The 18,398-nt window shown below is 33.6% G+C and overlaps 1 protein-coding gene across 1 annotated transcript; it reads left to right on the forward strand.

Moving 5' to 3' along the window:
- The first annotated feature begins 1,420 nt into the window (after positions 1-1,420).
- On the forward strand, positions 1,421-17,865 carry LOC130899995 (uncharacterized). Its single transcript, XM_057810276.1, has 5 exons — positions 1,421-1,528; positions 4,981-5,142; positions 10,459-10,578; positions 13,255-13,334; positions 17,687-17,865. The coding sequence occupies exons 1-5, from the start codon at positions 1,504-1,506 to the stop codon at positions 17,792-17,794; spliced, it is 495 nt and encodes a 164-aa protein (XP_057666259.1). The 5' UTR covers positions 1,421-1,503; the 3' UTR covers positions 17,795-17,865.
- The last annotated feature ends 533 nt before the right edge of the window (positions 17,866-18,398 follow it).

Below are 18,398 nucleotides of genomic sequence, written 5' to 3' on the forward strand. Positions count from 1 at the left end.
TATCGTAGTCGGCCTATAACTCATTCATGTTCGATAACACTCGATTACATGTCAACCAATCTACAGCCTCGTGACAAAAAATATGACTTTAGTGCAGAGGTATCAAACTCAAAGGACAGAGGGCCATATATTAAATTTTGAATTCGTAGGTAGGCCAGATTTAGAATTAAAAAAATTGAACTAAATTATTATGACATTTTATTTATTAAATTTTATAAGTATTTATATACGGTTGTTAAAAATCATATCAAAGTTATAAAAGATGGTAGGTAATTATTTTGAGTTCGAGGATCCAGATACCTGACTTGTCTTGTTTTTGGCAAGCTCATTGATGTCAGGTATCATATTCGTTGTAATTTTTTTAAGAATTGAATGGAGATGTTCTTTAGTCTTGTGCAATATTTGTTCTTATTTACATCTGCTCACATAAATAAGTGCCATCAAACTTGCAGAGAATGCGTGCTGCCTGCTCATTTAATTCCGGGTAATTATCCAAACTCTTGAAATATTGCATATAAAATATAAATTTTTATTTCAAAATACTGTCCGATTGAGATCTATCAACTCCTATATCCTATATGAATACCTTCACAATCACTACTTAACAGTACCATTAAAATCATTCTCCAACCGTATCGCTTCGATTACTCTACTCAATTGACCCACGTCGCGCCGACGCACTCGTTTTCTATAGTTAAAGAAGGTTTTAGTCTAGACTCGAAGCGCGTGTAAAATTCTACGTTCTCGACAAAAATAATAGGATGTTTCCGCTTGCTGCCAGGAGATGACGATACTGTCTTTCTGTCTAGCTTGTCTGGGCCGAGCTGCTCTTGAAATTACTTATAAACATCAGTAGACTTGAGAGTACGAGTATTTGAAACATCCGTAGAGGAATCAAATGAAGCCTAAAAGTTCTAAAAAACATAATTCTTCTTTCTCTGACACAATGCGATCGCGGGCCTTATTTATACGGCCCAGGGGCCGGAAGCGGCCCGTGCTTTGATGCATAAAAAACTATTATATTCTTTTATTCATTTTGCTTAGTTGTTTGTTGGTTTGTACGTGAATCCTCAATATATCCTCACAATTTGAATTTTGAAGTATTTTTTCTTCCTAATAGTCTATTTTTATTGCAAAAATGTCCACTTTAGTCACTATAATTGGTTAAATAAGCAACAGCCTTTCTATTGTTTCCACAAATACTTTTTGGCTATTGGCCCTTTTATTTTTCACACTTAAAATATGTTTAGGATTCATTTCACTTTGAGGCGAATTAAATTTATTTAAGTGACGAAAGAAAATGTTGGCAAATTCATTCGTATTTGGTGTTATTAGAATACGTAAATTGATGTTACAACGTATAAAATAATTGACACTAATGATCGATAAAGAAGAATTAGAATGTAAAAAGCCAAAACAAGTCAATTTGACATTAACGTTGAAAATTCGTTGCTTTCTGTTATTTTATTATCAGTTTTTGAAAAATTTTACATGTAACACCAAATGATATGCTTTCTCATATACATTCGTAAGTATTTTTAAGTAATAGATGTGAAATTTTGAAAATCTCATTCGCTAAAATTATGTTTATTCTATTATTGTGTATTTCCTCGTGCTAAATATAGAATTGAAAATCCTTTTGAAAACCGATATCACACACGATTTACATATGAAATTTTTATAGGAATCGTAGAGGCAGGTGAAAAATTTTTTATATTTTTCAATAAATAAAATTCAATATGTTTGATGATTTTTTTGCATTCATAATTTACTAGAAATTGCAAACCACAAGACTAAAAAATATTGCTGAAAACTAATTAATTCAATCATGTATACAACCAGTTAATGAAGAGGTTTTGCTTAGCGACTTGTTTTTTTGAGAATTTAGACAATTTCTTAATTGCATCTTCAAATATAAAATGTAACTGACTACGACAAATCGCATTAAACCTTCTATTTGGGCGTTATCATTATCATTAGTGCAGTGTTGCCTATTGTTGTGTCTGGGTTTGTTTGTTATAGATTTATTCGATAAATAGTGAAACAGCGTTAATATTTGATAATTTTTATAGAAATAGCTGTATTGCATTCATACTTATACTAATTTTTTGCAAGGCGTTCGCTTGATACACTTAATATGATAATTTATACATTGCCAAGATAATATTATTCTACTAAAAACGAAATATTGCTGTAAGGTATAGAAATTTACTCAGTTACGTGGAAAAAAATAGTGTAATGTTAACAAGTACTTACGAGTACAAAAATATGAAACAATAGAATCATTAGATTAGAAAGGAGGACGCTTACGTGAATTAAATTTTTATTTTCAATCTATACTGTAATCACTTCCGTTATCAACAACAATAAAAATCAAGTAAAAATGAGTAAAATCTCGAGACGTTTGGACATCATCCAAATTTTTTGCCACTACGAAAATGTAGCGATCGAAATGATTGTAAAACCGATATATCAAGCAAGTATTGTAGATAAAACAAAACCTACCACTCCACCTAATCAATTTTTTCAAGGTTCTTTGGCACGTTTTGCATTGCTGTGTCGCAAAATAACGCCTTCTCTGTTGACAATCGCCAGATACTTTAACATGGTTTTCTCAATCCAATTTTTCACAAGAACATCATCAATAAGTCGTCTACATAGGTCTCGCTTCAATTCATTTGAAATGAGCCACTGCCTCTTGCGTTTTGGATTATCATATAAGACCCATTTTGCGACTCCAGTGATCCAGCGTTCAAAAAACGGTTCTGTATGGTACCGTTGAAGCCATACTTTACATGTAATGGGTTTTTGGTTTTCTTCTCTTCGAACATATTAAGAAGGACCATTCTTAGATTGTCAACCAAGGGTATGTAACATGGATTTGTTTCTACTTCTGCATCGTTCTCTAATGTTGTTAGACTTTTCGATCGTTACATACAATACCGGATGCGCTGCTCTGATATTTGGCTAAACAGTTCACAACAAATTACAAAATAAAAATCTATTATTAAAGTTATTTAGAAATGAACAAGTCAGAATAATCTTGATGTATTTTTGACACGATTTCAGAGTACACCATGAGCCGCTCCCTCTAATATCTCGAAGTATAAATACAAAATCCGTTTTATTTACTGTTGCATAGTAAATTAGGCTTATAGACTGTGTTCAGCAAAACGGTACTGTTACGTTTTCATGACAATTCTTATGTTATAATAAATGATTTGGAATTTCCCATCTATTAGACATTATTTATTATTCGAATCTACTTCTTATAGACTGTAGATACACACATCACCTATATCAAGATGGATCCCGACAGTTTTTATTGTTCTAACCAAACTGACGTCGTCTGGGGGTCTGAACCTAAACTATTAATATGACATCTTTCATAAAATACTTTTATTGGCGCGTAATTTAAATCATTTGAAGGTAGTTCAGTACTGCAACCTTAGAACTAATCAACTTTCAAATTTATGTTTTTGTTTATAATATTACATACAAAAATAACTAATTGAAATGTTTCATATTAAGTAATTGGAACTAATTTTAATAAATTTCATTACTTGAACTTGATAATAAATCCCTTGTAGTTAATTCAGTATTGTCCTAAGTCCTTATTAGGATTTGGGAACGTAAATATTCACGATGTTATACACAACATTTATTGGAAGTTACAAGGATGGTCCCAGAAGTACCTGGCCTAATAATTTTGGAAAAAAAATTTGGAAAAAAAATCTTCTTTTAGCCCCATACTTATTGAACAGCAATGTTCAATAAGTTCGAAACCCTTTTTATAATAAGAATCGTCAAGCTTCTCAAAACAGCCATTAACTGCCGACATCACCTCTTCATTGTTAGAAAATCTTTGACCACCGAACCATTTTTTCAAGTCTTGTAACAGAAAATAATCCGAAGGGGCTAAATCTCCGAATAGGGTGCATGAAGTAGCAATTAATTCATTGTCTTGATGAAACAACCAAGCCAAATGCGGCCGTTTTTGCTTGATTTCTTCGCTCAAACGTTGCAATAAGTATGTCGATGAAAATTATCTCACGCACATCCAAAACAACCGACGCCATGATCTTGTCTGCAGTTAGAACGGTCTTAGCATTCTTTGGATCCGGTTCTCCCTTTTCAGTGATGGACCTACGTTTCATTTTTGGTTATTAAACGAAGAAAAAATTCGTCTTAATTCTTCAGCAATTCTGAAGTCGTACGGCCTCGTTTAAACTCTGCTACCCAATATTTCACTGTTGGTAACGAAGGAGCAGTCTCACTCAGAGTAGAATCTAGTTCAGATTTCAAATTGGTTCTGCTAAGGCCTTTCCAAAAAAACTATTGTATCAAAAAGCAATTACCAATTTTTTTGTTTACAAATGCATTGAAATCGTTCAATATTGATGGCTACCAAATAAATATTAAGTAACGTAGCGTCTTCAACTTGAAAAATATGCTGTATAATACAGTGGTTTTCTTAAGCAACTACCGCCATCTCTAAGTCAGGCCAATTACTTCTGAGACCATCCTCGTATTTTGACAAAAACTAACACTATACGCAATTAAAAGGACACAAATAAACCAGCGCAACCCAGCCATAATGAATCATCAAGAGAAACAGTACAATGTATAAAAACATTAAATTTTTTAGTTTGTTTGTACTGTAATATTTTTATAATCCTCCTAATCAACCTCCAATTGATTTTCTCTGTTGATGTATGTGATGTAATTCATGTAACAAATAATAAAGAATATGTTGATAAATTAAAAAGCCAAAACAAGATACTGTATTGTTCATAAAGTAACGTGAATTTATAATACTACTATCTCTGTTAGATTTATAAAAAAAATTCGAAAGGTTATTTTGAACGGAAGAAATAACGAATTCAGTTGTCCAATATAAAACGGGTTGTAAAAGAAAAAAAAAAGCTTGTCCCATAATTGTCAAAAGGTGTAAACTTCACGTTGATAAATCTTTTTTAGCGTTCTCGGAATTTTGTATAGCAAACAATAGATGTTCTACTACATCTACAGACTTAGTTTTATCCAAAGAAAACAAAAAACTGTTATTCAACCCAGATTGCTACGTGGGAGTTCTTTTGGATTACATTTGCCATACTGTTGGTGTACCCAAAGAAGAACAAGGTAGTATAATTTTCTAATAATTTCTTGCTGTGCCATAAGTATGATTCAAAGAAACATCCAGTTCTTTCGGCAAGGCGCAAATTGGGAGACGTATAGCACGTGAATTATCTCACCACTCCTGATAAGAACCATTTAAGATCTGTTAACCATAATTTAAGTTATACAGTATGTCCATTATTTTATGCTCCATTTACCTATTACTGTAACTATGAAGAATCATCAATCAACTACTTACTATTATATGTATTCGTTTTGTATTGTAAGATTTATTGTAGATTGACCTTTCTGTATGTCTTAATAAGCGGTTCCACATGTACTTTAAACACTCGAAGTACCATTTACTTACCAAATTACTTATTTTCTAAATGTGACGTGACGACCATAAATATAATTAATAAAATAAAATAAATTCGGTATTTAAGAGAGAATAAACTAGCATAGAGAGCCAGATATAATAGTAGCATCCAACGAGAACGGTAGTCAAATTATTTGAAACCACTTTATTTATTTATATTTTATGTTGTGAATTAAGTTATTTAACTCGTGTGAGAGACACGACTTGTGCTGCGTGGTGATCCGCTTATTGAGACACGGTGGGGTTTGGATTTGACTGTCAGTTCTCGACTAGCCGGCATCTAAAAATGTCTAACATTTTTGACAATCGAACAAAACAATTGTTGATATTGAACTCAAGTTCTGAATCGGAATCGGATGATGCTGGGGAGGAAACGTTGTTTTATTCCTTGACGAGGAAGAAATTTAAATCATCTAATAATTTTTGTATCTTAAAGCTCCCTGTGGTTCCTTGCAGCCTCTATTAACTTTTCTTCTGTCATTTTTTCGTAAAAAAAATTAAGGAAAGACTTGCTAATCACCCACACGTCTGGCCCAGCAAACTGTGTCTGAACTACAGCGGGACACGTCTGTTAACTAACGCGTGTCGTGTCGCGTCGTCAATTTGCGTCAATGTATTCAGTCTTGTAGATTACAAAACTACGTGCTATACGTGTCCCAATTTGCGCCTTGCCTTAAACTAAGATTAGTTCTTGCTTTCTTTATTTATTAATATATCGAAATTGATTTTACTGCTACCTATCGTCAACACGTGCAGGGCAGTACAGTTTCTGTAACTCTTGTTGTCTAATGGGACCGCGCGAATTGACAAACTGCGTCACACTCGCACAGTTGCCTACAGATGTTTAGGGAAAATGGAATCTCGTGAAGAAAAATTGATTGAACTAGTGCGAAACCACCATACAAGTGACCCGAACTAATAACATCGGAACCACTTCGATCTTCACTCCTGGTACAGTAGAAGTATTGTTAAGAACTCATCATCAGAATTCGACTCAGAGCTCAAATTTAAGTTAGCTATAACAGGAAAAAATTAAAGAGGAGAAAACATGTCCACCTTCGTCTAAATACAGCAGAGTAACGAAAACTGTGTCTTCCCTTGCGCTGTGCTGCCCTGCACGTGTTCACTGGATCTCAACTTGCGCCCGGCCTAACGACCGGGAGCATTCTTGAGCGTTCGCTGTCAAAACTTTTTTTTGTTTTGTATCTTGTTAGTTCATGACAGTTATATTTTCAAAACAGGTTATTTTTGTTGCTTTTATTGAAGTTAGGTACTTCGTCAAGTTCCTTTTCAAAGAATTGCGCCCGGAACCTTAGCGTCTGCTCCAGAACATGTTGAGTATATGTCACCAAATGATTCCACTAGGGTTGTAGAACAGTTGCACAACGATTTATTCCGCTGAATGCGACACTTGATTCCTATTATTCGATATTTTATTCAAATTACTATTAGGATGGACAAATATACACACTTGATCCCCTTAAAATGATTTATACACTATTTACCTTAAAATTTCACAAACACGACGTTCAACTCTATGTTTACAAAATAAAGAGATACTGTTGAAATCGGCACAACCCTAATACTATCTAAAGTGTAATATAAGTTTGTCGAAGTTGGTAGGATATGCAAGTAAATAAAAAGTTTCAATTTCAACTAAAAGAGCAACAAATTTGAATTCAAAAAGTTTTTTGAACTTTATCAACAGCTCAGTCCTTTCTTGTGCATATTTTGACCGAACAATTACACAAGGGTTACACAACAATGATACGAGCTGTGAAAATATTTATAAGAAACTCTAATTTCAAATATTTTTTGCTGGCTTTAAGATAATGGAGTAATTGTTCAGATATTTTTCTAGTAAAGCTTGATTTATGCAGCAATAATTAAAAATTACATTAAACTAACAAATTAAATTGCTAGTTGGTACTTATAGTTCATGCAGAATATTGACACTAAATTAAAATTAAACTAAGAGTTCGCCAAATTTTAACTTCTTACTTTAATTCCTTAATTATGTGAGGTTATGAGCACATAAAACGTTACATCAGTCTGTATTTGCGAGATTGTTCTTTGGTTGTGAAAATATTATTCACGTTAATGCGCGGATTTCCACCGTGGTTGTTTTATTTTTAAAACTGATATAAAAAAAAATAGGAAAAAGCAATGTCTAAAGGTCAGCAGTCCCCTATAGACGATGAAACACTGTTAGACATTGACGAAAGCTTTCCACATTTGTTATTTATAATTATCCTCAATTTACTGCATAAATAAAAAATTACCACCAAGAAAGTTTAGTTTAACAGTAAATTTAATTTAGTTTTGATTTTGATTTAATCTGTTGATTATAATGATATAAATACTGTAGCCCGTTTATTACAAGCCAAACAAATTATCTGATCAAAAGCAATAACAATAAAACATTATAGGGTGTATCTTTTAATACTTTCTCTCAGTTTATATGATTTCACGAGGATGAGCACCAGAAACTAGTCCTTATAAATAAAGGAAAGCTCCTAAGACCGAGTCATCAAATAATGGTGAAGGCTGCGGTGGCGACCTCTCAGAAAAGCAGCTCAACTTTCTAAGAGGCAAATCAATTTCGGTACCAAAAAAAAAACATTCCATCCAGGGCAAAGAATTAATCCACATTTGAAAGTTTCTATTTACAGCAATCGACTCTGGTATGGTAAAATATAGTGAATCTTCTAGAGTAGAGTAGAAAATTACCTTAGCAATAGACGGCATTCCCAAACTAACGCTGCTCAACATATACTCTCATAGGCTACGTCATTAACATAACAAGAAAGGAGATTCAAAAGAAGCTATCCAACGTCTTGAGTATGACTTGGCGAACTTGAACTAACACTTGCGATGGACATTACCGATCCGATTTTCTTCACCAATTATCAAATGACAAGTTTTAAAATCATCAAAGTAATACACATCAAAGACCTCGTCATTGAGATAAAGAGCTCATCAAATATTCTGAATTCACTCTAGACTCAAAGGTGAGATTTGCAAGACACATTAGAAAATGATAAAACATCGGCTCATTTGATTAAAATGAGAAAGTCTAGTGGTCCGAGATTAACCAAATAAAACTGTTGATTTGATGTCACTCACCAGCTTCATACTTCTGTATGATGCTGAGATATACAGAGAGACTCCGTAAAAGAATGTATATATCAGAAACGACAGTAGTAGCAATTGCAGGAACCATCCCAGTAGATCTGGTAACACTTCACGGGGAGTTAAACTACTATCCAACCCAACCGCTATCTGGATACTAATACTTTCCCTGCTACCTGTTCAATCAGAGACAAGTAGAAAAACTCGCTTACAGACAATGCAGAATACATATGCATCCAATGAAACAGCGAGGAATATCGAAAATTGATTCCCGGACTATTAGAGAAGATGAAGAATGAAGAGAATTGGATCGTATGTAAATACGTGGATACTGTTCTACCAAATCACGTAACGTTACAGTAGTACAATAACCGAGAGGATTGACCGCGCAAAGAAACAATGTACAAGGTAGACGAAGAAACCACGGAATTCTCTAGGCGGATGTAGTACACGCACGCAGAATCTCGCGATTAGCAGAGAATAGTAAATATCAAATAGACGAAGAACATCTATTTTGTATAAAGCTTACGCGGGTCCAGGTTGGATATCTCCATGAAGAGAGTTTTGCAGGTAAGATGCAGTCCCCACACACAAGTCGGTCACTCACTGCCACTGTTCAGTAGCATGAGAGGTTATGTCGAAGCTTATACGAAGGGTTCTGACGTGAATACCACCAATTCTACAGTTTTGTCCACTTCTAATATTCATAATCAGTGGAATTACGTTTCATTAACTTTGAAAGTAACTTCAAGATTCATGTTATTTTGACTTGATCTAATCACTTGTATGCAAGTGGATTTGACTTTCAACTAGTGGAAAACGATTGTAGACTTTGCCTCTATAGTATAAATACATAGTGATTTTGAAGATGAAGTGTTGCGACAAAATTTTAGTCCCTTTTCTGGTAACTTTTAATTTACGTCACTTGTTGGTGGCAGTTACTGGAGGCCTTACTTTTTTACCGTTCGTTAGATGTGATTGTCACGACTGATATGGAATTAAAGTTATAATCACATCGACTTATTCATTGAAAATCACTTTGAAGTTACAACATCACCATAGTGCCACTTTAATGAAGTGTTGATCACTTCATTTATGATGTCGCCTTTATATCAAGATTACAATAAGCTTCCGAATAAAAGTTTATTATTTATCTTTCGGAGTACACTAAAAACAGATCTATAAGATGATTATTTATAATTAGAAAAAGTTACACTGAATGCTGAAACTACACTGTCACTTCTGCCACGCTACGGGATAAGCTCCTAAAACGTGGTGGCCAACCAAAAAGTGTTCCTCATTTCTGACTATTTCGTGGTAACCACGTGATAGTCACTAGTGGCGATACACTTCCATTGGTGGCATCCACGTGGTTTCTACTAAAAATGTTGCTTGAGCTGAAGGTGTAGATGTGCATTTTCTATAACTGAGGTGATCTTGACTCCATTCATCATCAATTTCAAAAACGGTAACAAATGGATCTGTAGTTTCTTCTACCATATTGTTGAGTTCATTTTACGCGATAGATGTTCGTGCGTGCTTAACATAACTAGTTTGACATGTGTAGTATACGCTGTACTTTGAAATTTTACTGAATTAACCCTTGAGGTTAATTTTTTCACAAAAATTCAACATTTGGTGACTTAGTTTATATTTCTTGCTTTCCTGCTCCTAGAAAACCAAGACACATTTTACTAATAAAGTTCTACCTCCATTTGAAATTGGAATATGTCATTTTTATATTATTAGATAGATAGATATTATATTGGTACTACTCAGGTAAATTTTCACACTTAACGAATGAAACCTAACAATTATTTCATTTTCAGAGAATATTGACTTGCTTGATGATAAACTGAATTTTTTGAATATTTCCATGTATCCACCAAACGCCGAAGGTATAGAGATTTTTAACAATAGAATGACTTATTACCTAGCCTACAGAATCGGTAAGAGTAGAACTTTGTTTAGTAAAACTGCAAATAAATCCGTTTTATAAAATGTAATGTGAAAGACAGCACCGAATTTTCCTTTAAACTTACAAAGTTTCATTGTAAGACCTCAATGTGCAAAATTAAAATTGCACTATTTTAAAAATAATTTAACGCCAAAGAACTAACTAGGAAATAAAAAGAAATGCGGATATGATTAATATAAACAAACTTAAATACGAGGGTTGTTACTTAAGTTTTGAGATAGACAAATAAAAACAAATAATTATAATTGGATATATCTTTATTGTTTCTCAAAATATTCTTCATTAAGGGATCAAATTCCCACAATATTTTTAAAACGCTGTGTAAAGTCCATAACATCGACTCTGAGAGAAATTTTCATGGAGTGTATGGAAACTGGGAGAATTCCTGATATGTGATGCCAAGCAACTGTAATCCCTATATTTGAAAAAGGAGATAAAGGTCTAGCGTCAAACTATAGACCGATTAGTTTGACTTGTCATCAGTGTAAAGTTATGGAGAAGATAATAGAAAAGGAACTAACAACTTGCATAATTGATAATGACATTGTACCCAAAAGCTAGCATGGGTTTATGCCGGTCGTTCCACAACAACCAATCTTCTGGCATGTCTAGACCCACTGCTTATGATAATGGAGAAGCTAAGGATGTCATATACTTTGAAAAGGCATTTGACAAAGTCCCTCATACATTATTGTTACACAAACTAGAACATCTTGGAATAAGAGGGAATCTTTTGCCCCTAATTTCATCCTTTCTCCAGCTTAGGCAGTTCCAAGTGAAATCAAATGGTACTTTGTCAACCAAGCACGAGGTTCTTTTTGGAGTTCCTGAAAGGATCTGGGATCTGTTCTGGGTTTTCTTTGTGATCTACAATAGTAATCTTGCTGTGAAATGCATTAGAAAAAGAGATGTTACTGCTGCAAATACAAACATTTTCAAGAACAGACTTGATGCAGGACACTCAGCTACAAACAATCAAATTGTGCACTACTATAGTAGACTGAAAAGTGTGAACAGTATTCTGAAAAACTTTCATGTTTAACTTTATAAAACAATAGTTTCATCGGCTTCACCGTAACCGCCTACTATTGTTAAATAATAATAATAATGATAATAATGATAATGATAATAAAAGATCGATAAACTTATAGATGAGTTTGAGCCAATTGTGATGTGAACGCATGAACCGCTTCTTCAGTTGTAGAAAAACGTTGACCTCGCAATTTATATTTGAATAAGAATAAGAATAAATCATTGGGTACGAAACAAGCACTGTACGGCGGATAATCCGCGAATGAACCATCAGTTCGATGTTTCGACTGCTCGAAAACGTTTTCGTTTGAACTGATGTGTGAGAGCTCGTAATGTCACGGTAGAGAAAGATTCGTCTTCTGCTATTGGTTTCCTTGATTTTTTCGAACACTTCTGACAAAAAAATGCTGACATACCCTTCAGAATTGCCCGTTCTACTTGGCCCTAATAGGCAATACTTGAAAAATCCATACATTCGATAGTTGTCTAGTTTCGGGTTCATTTCCGAAAATAGATCGATGATTTGGAGCATGTCACCGCGATAGAATTTTCAGCATTTCTTTGCTCCAATCGACACGATATTTTTTTGAGCGATTAAAATATTATGCGGTACTAAGGCGACAGCAAAATGCTTAAACAATATTGAATTTATGCGAGTGGAACTAATGCCCAAGTATGCCTCAATCTCACGATATGTCACATGAAAATATCAGTTTACACACAGCATCGATGTTTTCTGGCCCAACAGCTGATTTTGGACAAGTTCTTCATCACCAAAAGTCGAAGCGAACGTTATAGAAAATCATCGCAACTTAATTCCATTTTTTAACAATATAAATGTTTCACGTTTCAAGTGAACGACTCAACTAGCACTCGTATGACAACATGTTGATTAATTAGAAAGGTTTAAACTGCAACGAAACAATAAACAAAGAAACTACAGAGCGCAGAAACCCAAACAACCAAAGAGGAAATAAGTCCAAAAGAAATACAACAGGCAGTACAGAAACTGAAAATAGAGAAAACACCAGGAATAGACCAAATAAAGACAGATATGATAAAAGCGGTAGAAAGGGAATTTATAGAGATACTAGAAACCATACTGAACCAAATGTATGAACAGGAGAAGCGTCAAAAGGTAGGCAAGTGCGAATAATTACACCAATATACATCAAAGGAAACACAAGAAACTGTAACTATTATAGAGGAATCACATTACTGAGCATAGTCAGCAGGATGTAAACGAGAATAATAGGAAACAGACTAAGAAACGATCTAGAAAGAACCATAGAAGACTCACAACAAGAATTTAGATCAAACAGAGAAACAACAGACACAAACTTCATAATTAGACAAATAACTGAAAAAGCAATTAGAGAAGAAAGATCGATGAAACCTGTGTTTCATCGATCTTGAAAAAGCATTCGACAGAGTCAATAGGAATGACATATGGAAAATACCATAATCAATAAATTAGGTTTATAGGAACACCTGATTTATTGTTGAAAACATTATTCGAAATTAAAATTAAAAAGTCTTCGCGAATTAGCACAAAAACGCTTCATATAATTAAAACTATATTGATATTCTCGTATTGATTGCATTACGTTTTCAGATAAAGTTTTTCAGCCACTCTTAGCTGTGGATAGTCACGAGAGCGATGAATTTCTCAATTCAACAAAAAGACGTTCAAAGGTAAAATCCCAATAAAACGTAGACTACCGGGCAAAAGTTTTTGCCAACCTTAAGTTAGCTAGTAATAACTAATAAAAAAATACGATTGATTTTGATATCCCTGTTTCAAAAAAGATTTAGTGATTATAAAACTACAGTATGTAATTGCTACATATTGAAATTCATCGATATAACTCCCTTTTACTTTCATTATTTCGGTGCGAAATTTTGGCATTCTAGCGTAACAAACAATCTTCGCGTGGTCTATTTGGTTTTAAAGATATTCCAAAGATGTAAAGTGGAAGAAAAACACCGCTTTCTGATTTCTCTTTCCAATTTGTCCCACAACTACTCAATCAGGTTGAGGTCTGGCGACTGTGACGGCCAAATCATTACTTTCAGTACATTATTTCTTTCCAATTCTTTCAAATACTCTTTGCACAGCTTAAAGGAATGCATAAGATCGTTGTCATGCTCGAAGATGAATTTTCTACCGATCGGGCGTTGCCCGGAATGTACTATATTTTCCATTCATATTTTTATAGTCTTATTTTTTCAAAAACTCCTCAATTTTTATAAGGTCTACAGTCCCCAAACCATCATCGAGCCTCCGCTGTGTTTTGCAGTCTGGATTACACATGAATCTAACATCTATTCCTACTTTGACCTATGCACAAACACTCTTCTCTTAGATCCAAAAACCTCAAACTTTGACTTATCGCTCTATAAAACTCTCTCACATTCTTCATGGGTCCTATTTTTATGTTCTTTAACCCTTAACCCATTGCGACCTCTTGAGCCCGTGAGGTGTCAATCAATGATCAATGATTTGTATTGATAAATGATCATCCACGGTGAGTCGAGGTAATTTTAATTTGGCGGCTTTGGATACTTGCGATTAATGCACGAGTTTCACGATAGTTCCTTAGTTTTACCCAATTTAAAACTTACAAGTCTGAATTCGCCAGAATGAAAACAATTCGTATACGAAATTCACAAAAAGATGTCTTGGTCCAAAAAGTATAAATCACAGAACGTTCTTGTGTCTCATAGGGATAACTAGGACTAAACTATAATTATAAATACGGAAGAAATAGTTCACAGTTAAAAAATTAAACAAATCAGTCGGTACTTGCAAGTTTTAACTCACCGGTGGTTTGTAAGACACCGTTTTGAACTTCGCTTGATGATATGAAAGAGAAAATTATTTTGAAATTTAATGGATGTATTATGGGGTGGGCAAAAACTTTTGACCGGTAGTGTACATGTTTCTTGATGGAATTTAACTAGTTTCTTTGGTACTAATCAACAATTAACCTAGTACCAGCTTCATTGCAGACCTTGGGCAATCATTCTAGACTCACATTCAGTAAAGTTAAACTTCGGTTTATTCTTTTTTTTATTTATCTTTTCATATTAGCTGAGTCTACATCTCAAAACGATATGGTTAACCTTTTTCAATTTTAGAAGCCTACTTGCTGATATTATCTCACTGTATTTCAATTTATTATTTAAACCTAGTCTTAAAATGAATGTACAAATTGATTCAAAAATGGCTTTCAGAACGCAGCATATCATCTTTTATCCACTTCTAGAATATTCTCAATGTTTATGTCACTAGCTGTTCTCTTCTATCATCCTCAAGCAATCTCTTAACGTTTTGGTCGTCGTACGATACAGAAGAACGTCCAAAAGTAATCAAGGATTGTCCACGACACCCACTTGAAGAAATTATCATTAACACAGCTGTCCTCTTTGCTCATGTGAACTCTAAATTTCATTTGTCGTTAAGTTTGTTCATTGGGTGCCAAACAAGGACTGTACGGCAGATGACCATCATGCTTTGACTGTTCGCAAACGTTTGTTTAATTGAACTGATGTATGGGAGCTCACAGTGTCGTGGTGGAGATGATTCGCCTCCTACTATTGGTTTCCCAAATATCAATACACCATCAAGTCTTGCGGATTATAGCTGATGCTAACTCATTTCATTTTGATCCAGATATTGAAGTGAATCATTCCTCTTCTCTTCCATTTTCATTATCTTTTACCACCCTACTATGTTTTCCATTTTAATTTCCATTACTTTATCTGTACCCTCTTCGTATTTTGTTTTATTGCATATCTTTTTCTTTATCTGAGTCGGACAGATCGGAATTAACAAGTTTCCTTATTATTTCCTGTTGTTTTCTTCTCATTATAGGTCCTGTTCATTGCGATTTTATGAATCTCACATTATTTTCACTTTCTAGTTGTTCCTCTAATTCTTCATTGATTTTGTGACCTACTGCTCCTTCTCTTGTTTTCTCTGATCCTAGAACTATTCTCATTATTTTTCACAACATATACATTCTCTATTTTTCTGTTATTGTACTCGTTTTCATTTCCTAAGTAATATTTTTTGTTACTATGTCACTCAAGATTTGTCGTTCTTTTTATCTAAAAAGCTATCTCAAGTGAGTAAAACCAATTACACTTGAGTTGCTCGAAGGGTGTCTGCAGTGTCTTGGATAGATGGAAATGGATAATAGCCTCAAATATATGCTTCTATACTTCATTGTCTTACTGTATATTTTATTTTACTTTCATTAACACATTAATAAAATTTGGAAGCTTACTTTTTAGCTAATAAGAATCGGAATAGCATTGACGTGAACGTATTTTTGTAGTTCGCATTTTTTCCGAGAGAGTTAGAGAGTACAACTAATTATCAGCTCAGTGCCTTGTGTGAGATCGAAGTGGCTTCTTCTATTCGTCTGCAATAATTTTTCTTATTTGTTCATACTTTGTTCTTATTTCCTTTTTCATGATGCCAAGCTTAAGTGAACAAAGTGCAGCTGTAAAATTTGGTTTCTACTTGCTAAAAATGCTGTTGAAACTGTTTTAATACTGTAAAAAGCTTAGAAAGGTGACACTATGGAAAAAACTCAATTATACGAATTAAAAATAGCTGCATATTGATTGATAACAAACCTCAATGTGGTCACCCATCAAATGTCCGAATCGAAAATGTTGGAGATCATAGACCATCGAGTGACAATTGATCAACTGTCAGTGAGTAGTAGATTATCTTGGAGCACTGCTCAGAAAATTCCAATTGAAGATTTTTAAATGGGAAGAGCCTCTGCTGCAAAGTTTATTCATCGGTTTTTGACTAACAATCGAAAAGAAGATGGAGTTAAAAGATGTCGTGCTTTAAAAGAACAGCTTGAAACTGATCCAAATGTTTTCTCACAGATCATTACTACCAAGTAATTTACGACGTCATTGTCACCTCGTCCAAGAAAACTTCGTCAGAATAAACAAACATGAAAACAATGCTGGTTTTCTTTTTTGATGATATGAGTGTAGCTAATGCAGAGTTAGATCCTCGAGGACAGTGCCAATAAAATCCTTCATTTGGAATTGTTAAGAAGATTAAGCATATGTGTTTTAAAAAAGACTCTATTTTTGATAAGAGAATGGTTCCTCCACCATGACAATGCACACACAGCTTTCTCCGTTCAATAGTTTTAACTAAAAATGGCACACATAAGAAGAGGGCATAAGAGGAAGTCAATTCCACAATATTGAGAAACAAACGAGCAATGAGCTGTCAGTACTTGATCGTATGTCTCTCACTAATTAGTTTATATTTGCTATTATATTGTCTGTTAATGCTATAACTTGTGTGGGTTTTGCCAGTACAATTTTCTTGGGTAAATTTATCCATTTGAGTATGTCTACCATCACTGAAATAAATATGTTGTTTGATCCCTCCAAGGTCTAATACTTCAGGATCTAGTACGATACCACTTCGATAGAGTGATGAAAGAAATGGCACGAAACCTGGATATCCTTCTCAAGAGGCTGAATAGTAGAATAAACAAGACAAAGTCTTAAGAAAAGTAAAAGAAGAAGAAGATCCCTCCATTGATTCCAAATAGTTGTTATGTCCTGAAATTTCACTCTCTTGTAGAAGTAAATCAATATTTGTTTTATTTTGCAACATTCATTTTGTCGGTTTGTTAACCATCTTGAACTAAACATAACATCGCTAAAGCTAAGAAAATATTGTTGCATATAGATCATTTGAATAATAATATGTAGATAGTTCCAAATTTCATAAAGTGGTAACGAATTTCTGGCGATAACCTCATCCATTGTATTAATCACCGCATGCCCCTCATCTTTTTTATATCCTCAAAATTGCGACTTTCAAGTATTCGTTGGCAAGTGATAGAAGATATATCAGATAATTCGGGAATAAGTCAATTTTAAATGTGCTTAAAAAATTTTGTAATAAATTCTGTTCTGAGGTCTGCTTTAAAGACAATAAGAAAAATTTGGATTATTAATATTTATATTATAATATATGGATGTTTTATTTTTAGAGACGTTCAAGTTTAAGTGCGACATCTAAAAATTCGAAAAATGCTATTAAGAATTCACTTCATACTTTACCAGAGTTAAGTATATCAACAAAGAGGAGTCCGAATTAGAAATAGATACTTCCTCTTATTCAAATAAGTGATTAATTTTGCAATATACATAATAAATGTATTCTGCTTAACCAATTTGTTTATTCCATATTCGTTACCTTTACCTGGATAAATTCATTAAGTTTAATGTTAATTAATATGCTGGCAAATATATTGAAACCAATTAATAAGGTTAAACCAAGTTTATTACGCTCAAATCGGATTTTAGTCATATCTCTTAGACTAATGATGATTGATGTTTGTGGTACATAGGACTATTAGGTACTTACCCATAAATTGAAACCGATTCTTATGATATATACTGAAAAAATTTTAAAATATAAAATCTCGGGGAGGAGGGTGGGTAGTAATATCACCAGGCTTGAGGATGTGGCTCATGTGAAATTACAGGTGAACCAAAAATAATTTTAATTCTACATTGAAACACTCATGGCGAATATTAGGTTTTCGCATGATTTTGAGGGTTGAAAATAAAAGTCAATATATAAGTGACGATGCTGAAGTGATAATGTACTGTAAGCTCAGTAAAAATAGCATTTAATTAAAAAATATTCCTATAAATCGTAATTCATATTATATTGGGTAACTTATCTACAAGTAAATA

This window comes from Diorhabda carinulata, chromosome 12, assembly GCF_026250575.1.
Source record: "Diorhabda carinulata isolate Delta chromosome 12, icDioCari1.1, whole genome shotgun sequence".
In the NCBI taxonomy this organism is placed as follows: Eukaryota; Metazoa; Arthropoda; class Insecta; order Coleoptera; family Chrysomelidae; genus Diorhabda; species Diorhabda carinulata.

Coding starts and splice junctions, on each gene's coding strand:
- LOC130899995 (XM_057810276.1), top strand. CDS start 1,504: ATGATATGCTTTCTCATATACATTC. Junction 5,143..10,458: donor TGTACCCAAAGAAGAACAAG/GTAGTATAATTT, acceptor TTTCATTTTCAG/AGAATATTGACTTGCTTGAT. Junction 13,335..17,686: donor CAACAAAAAGACGTTCAAAG/GTAAAATCCCAA, acceptor TTTTATTTTTAG/AGACGTTCAAGTTTAAGTGC.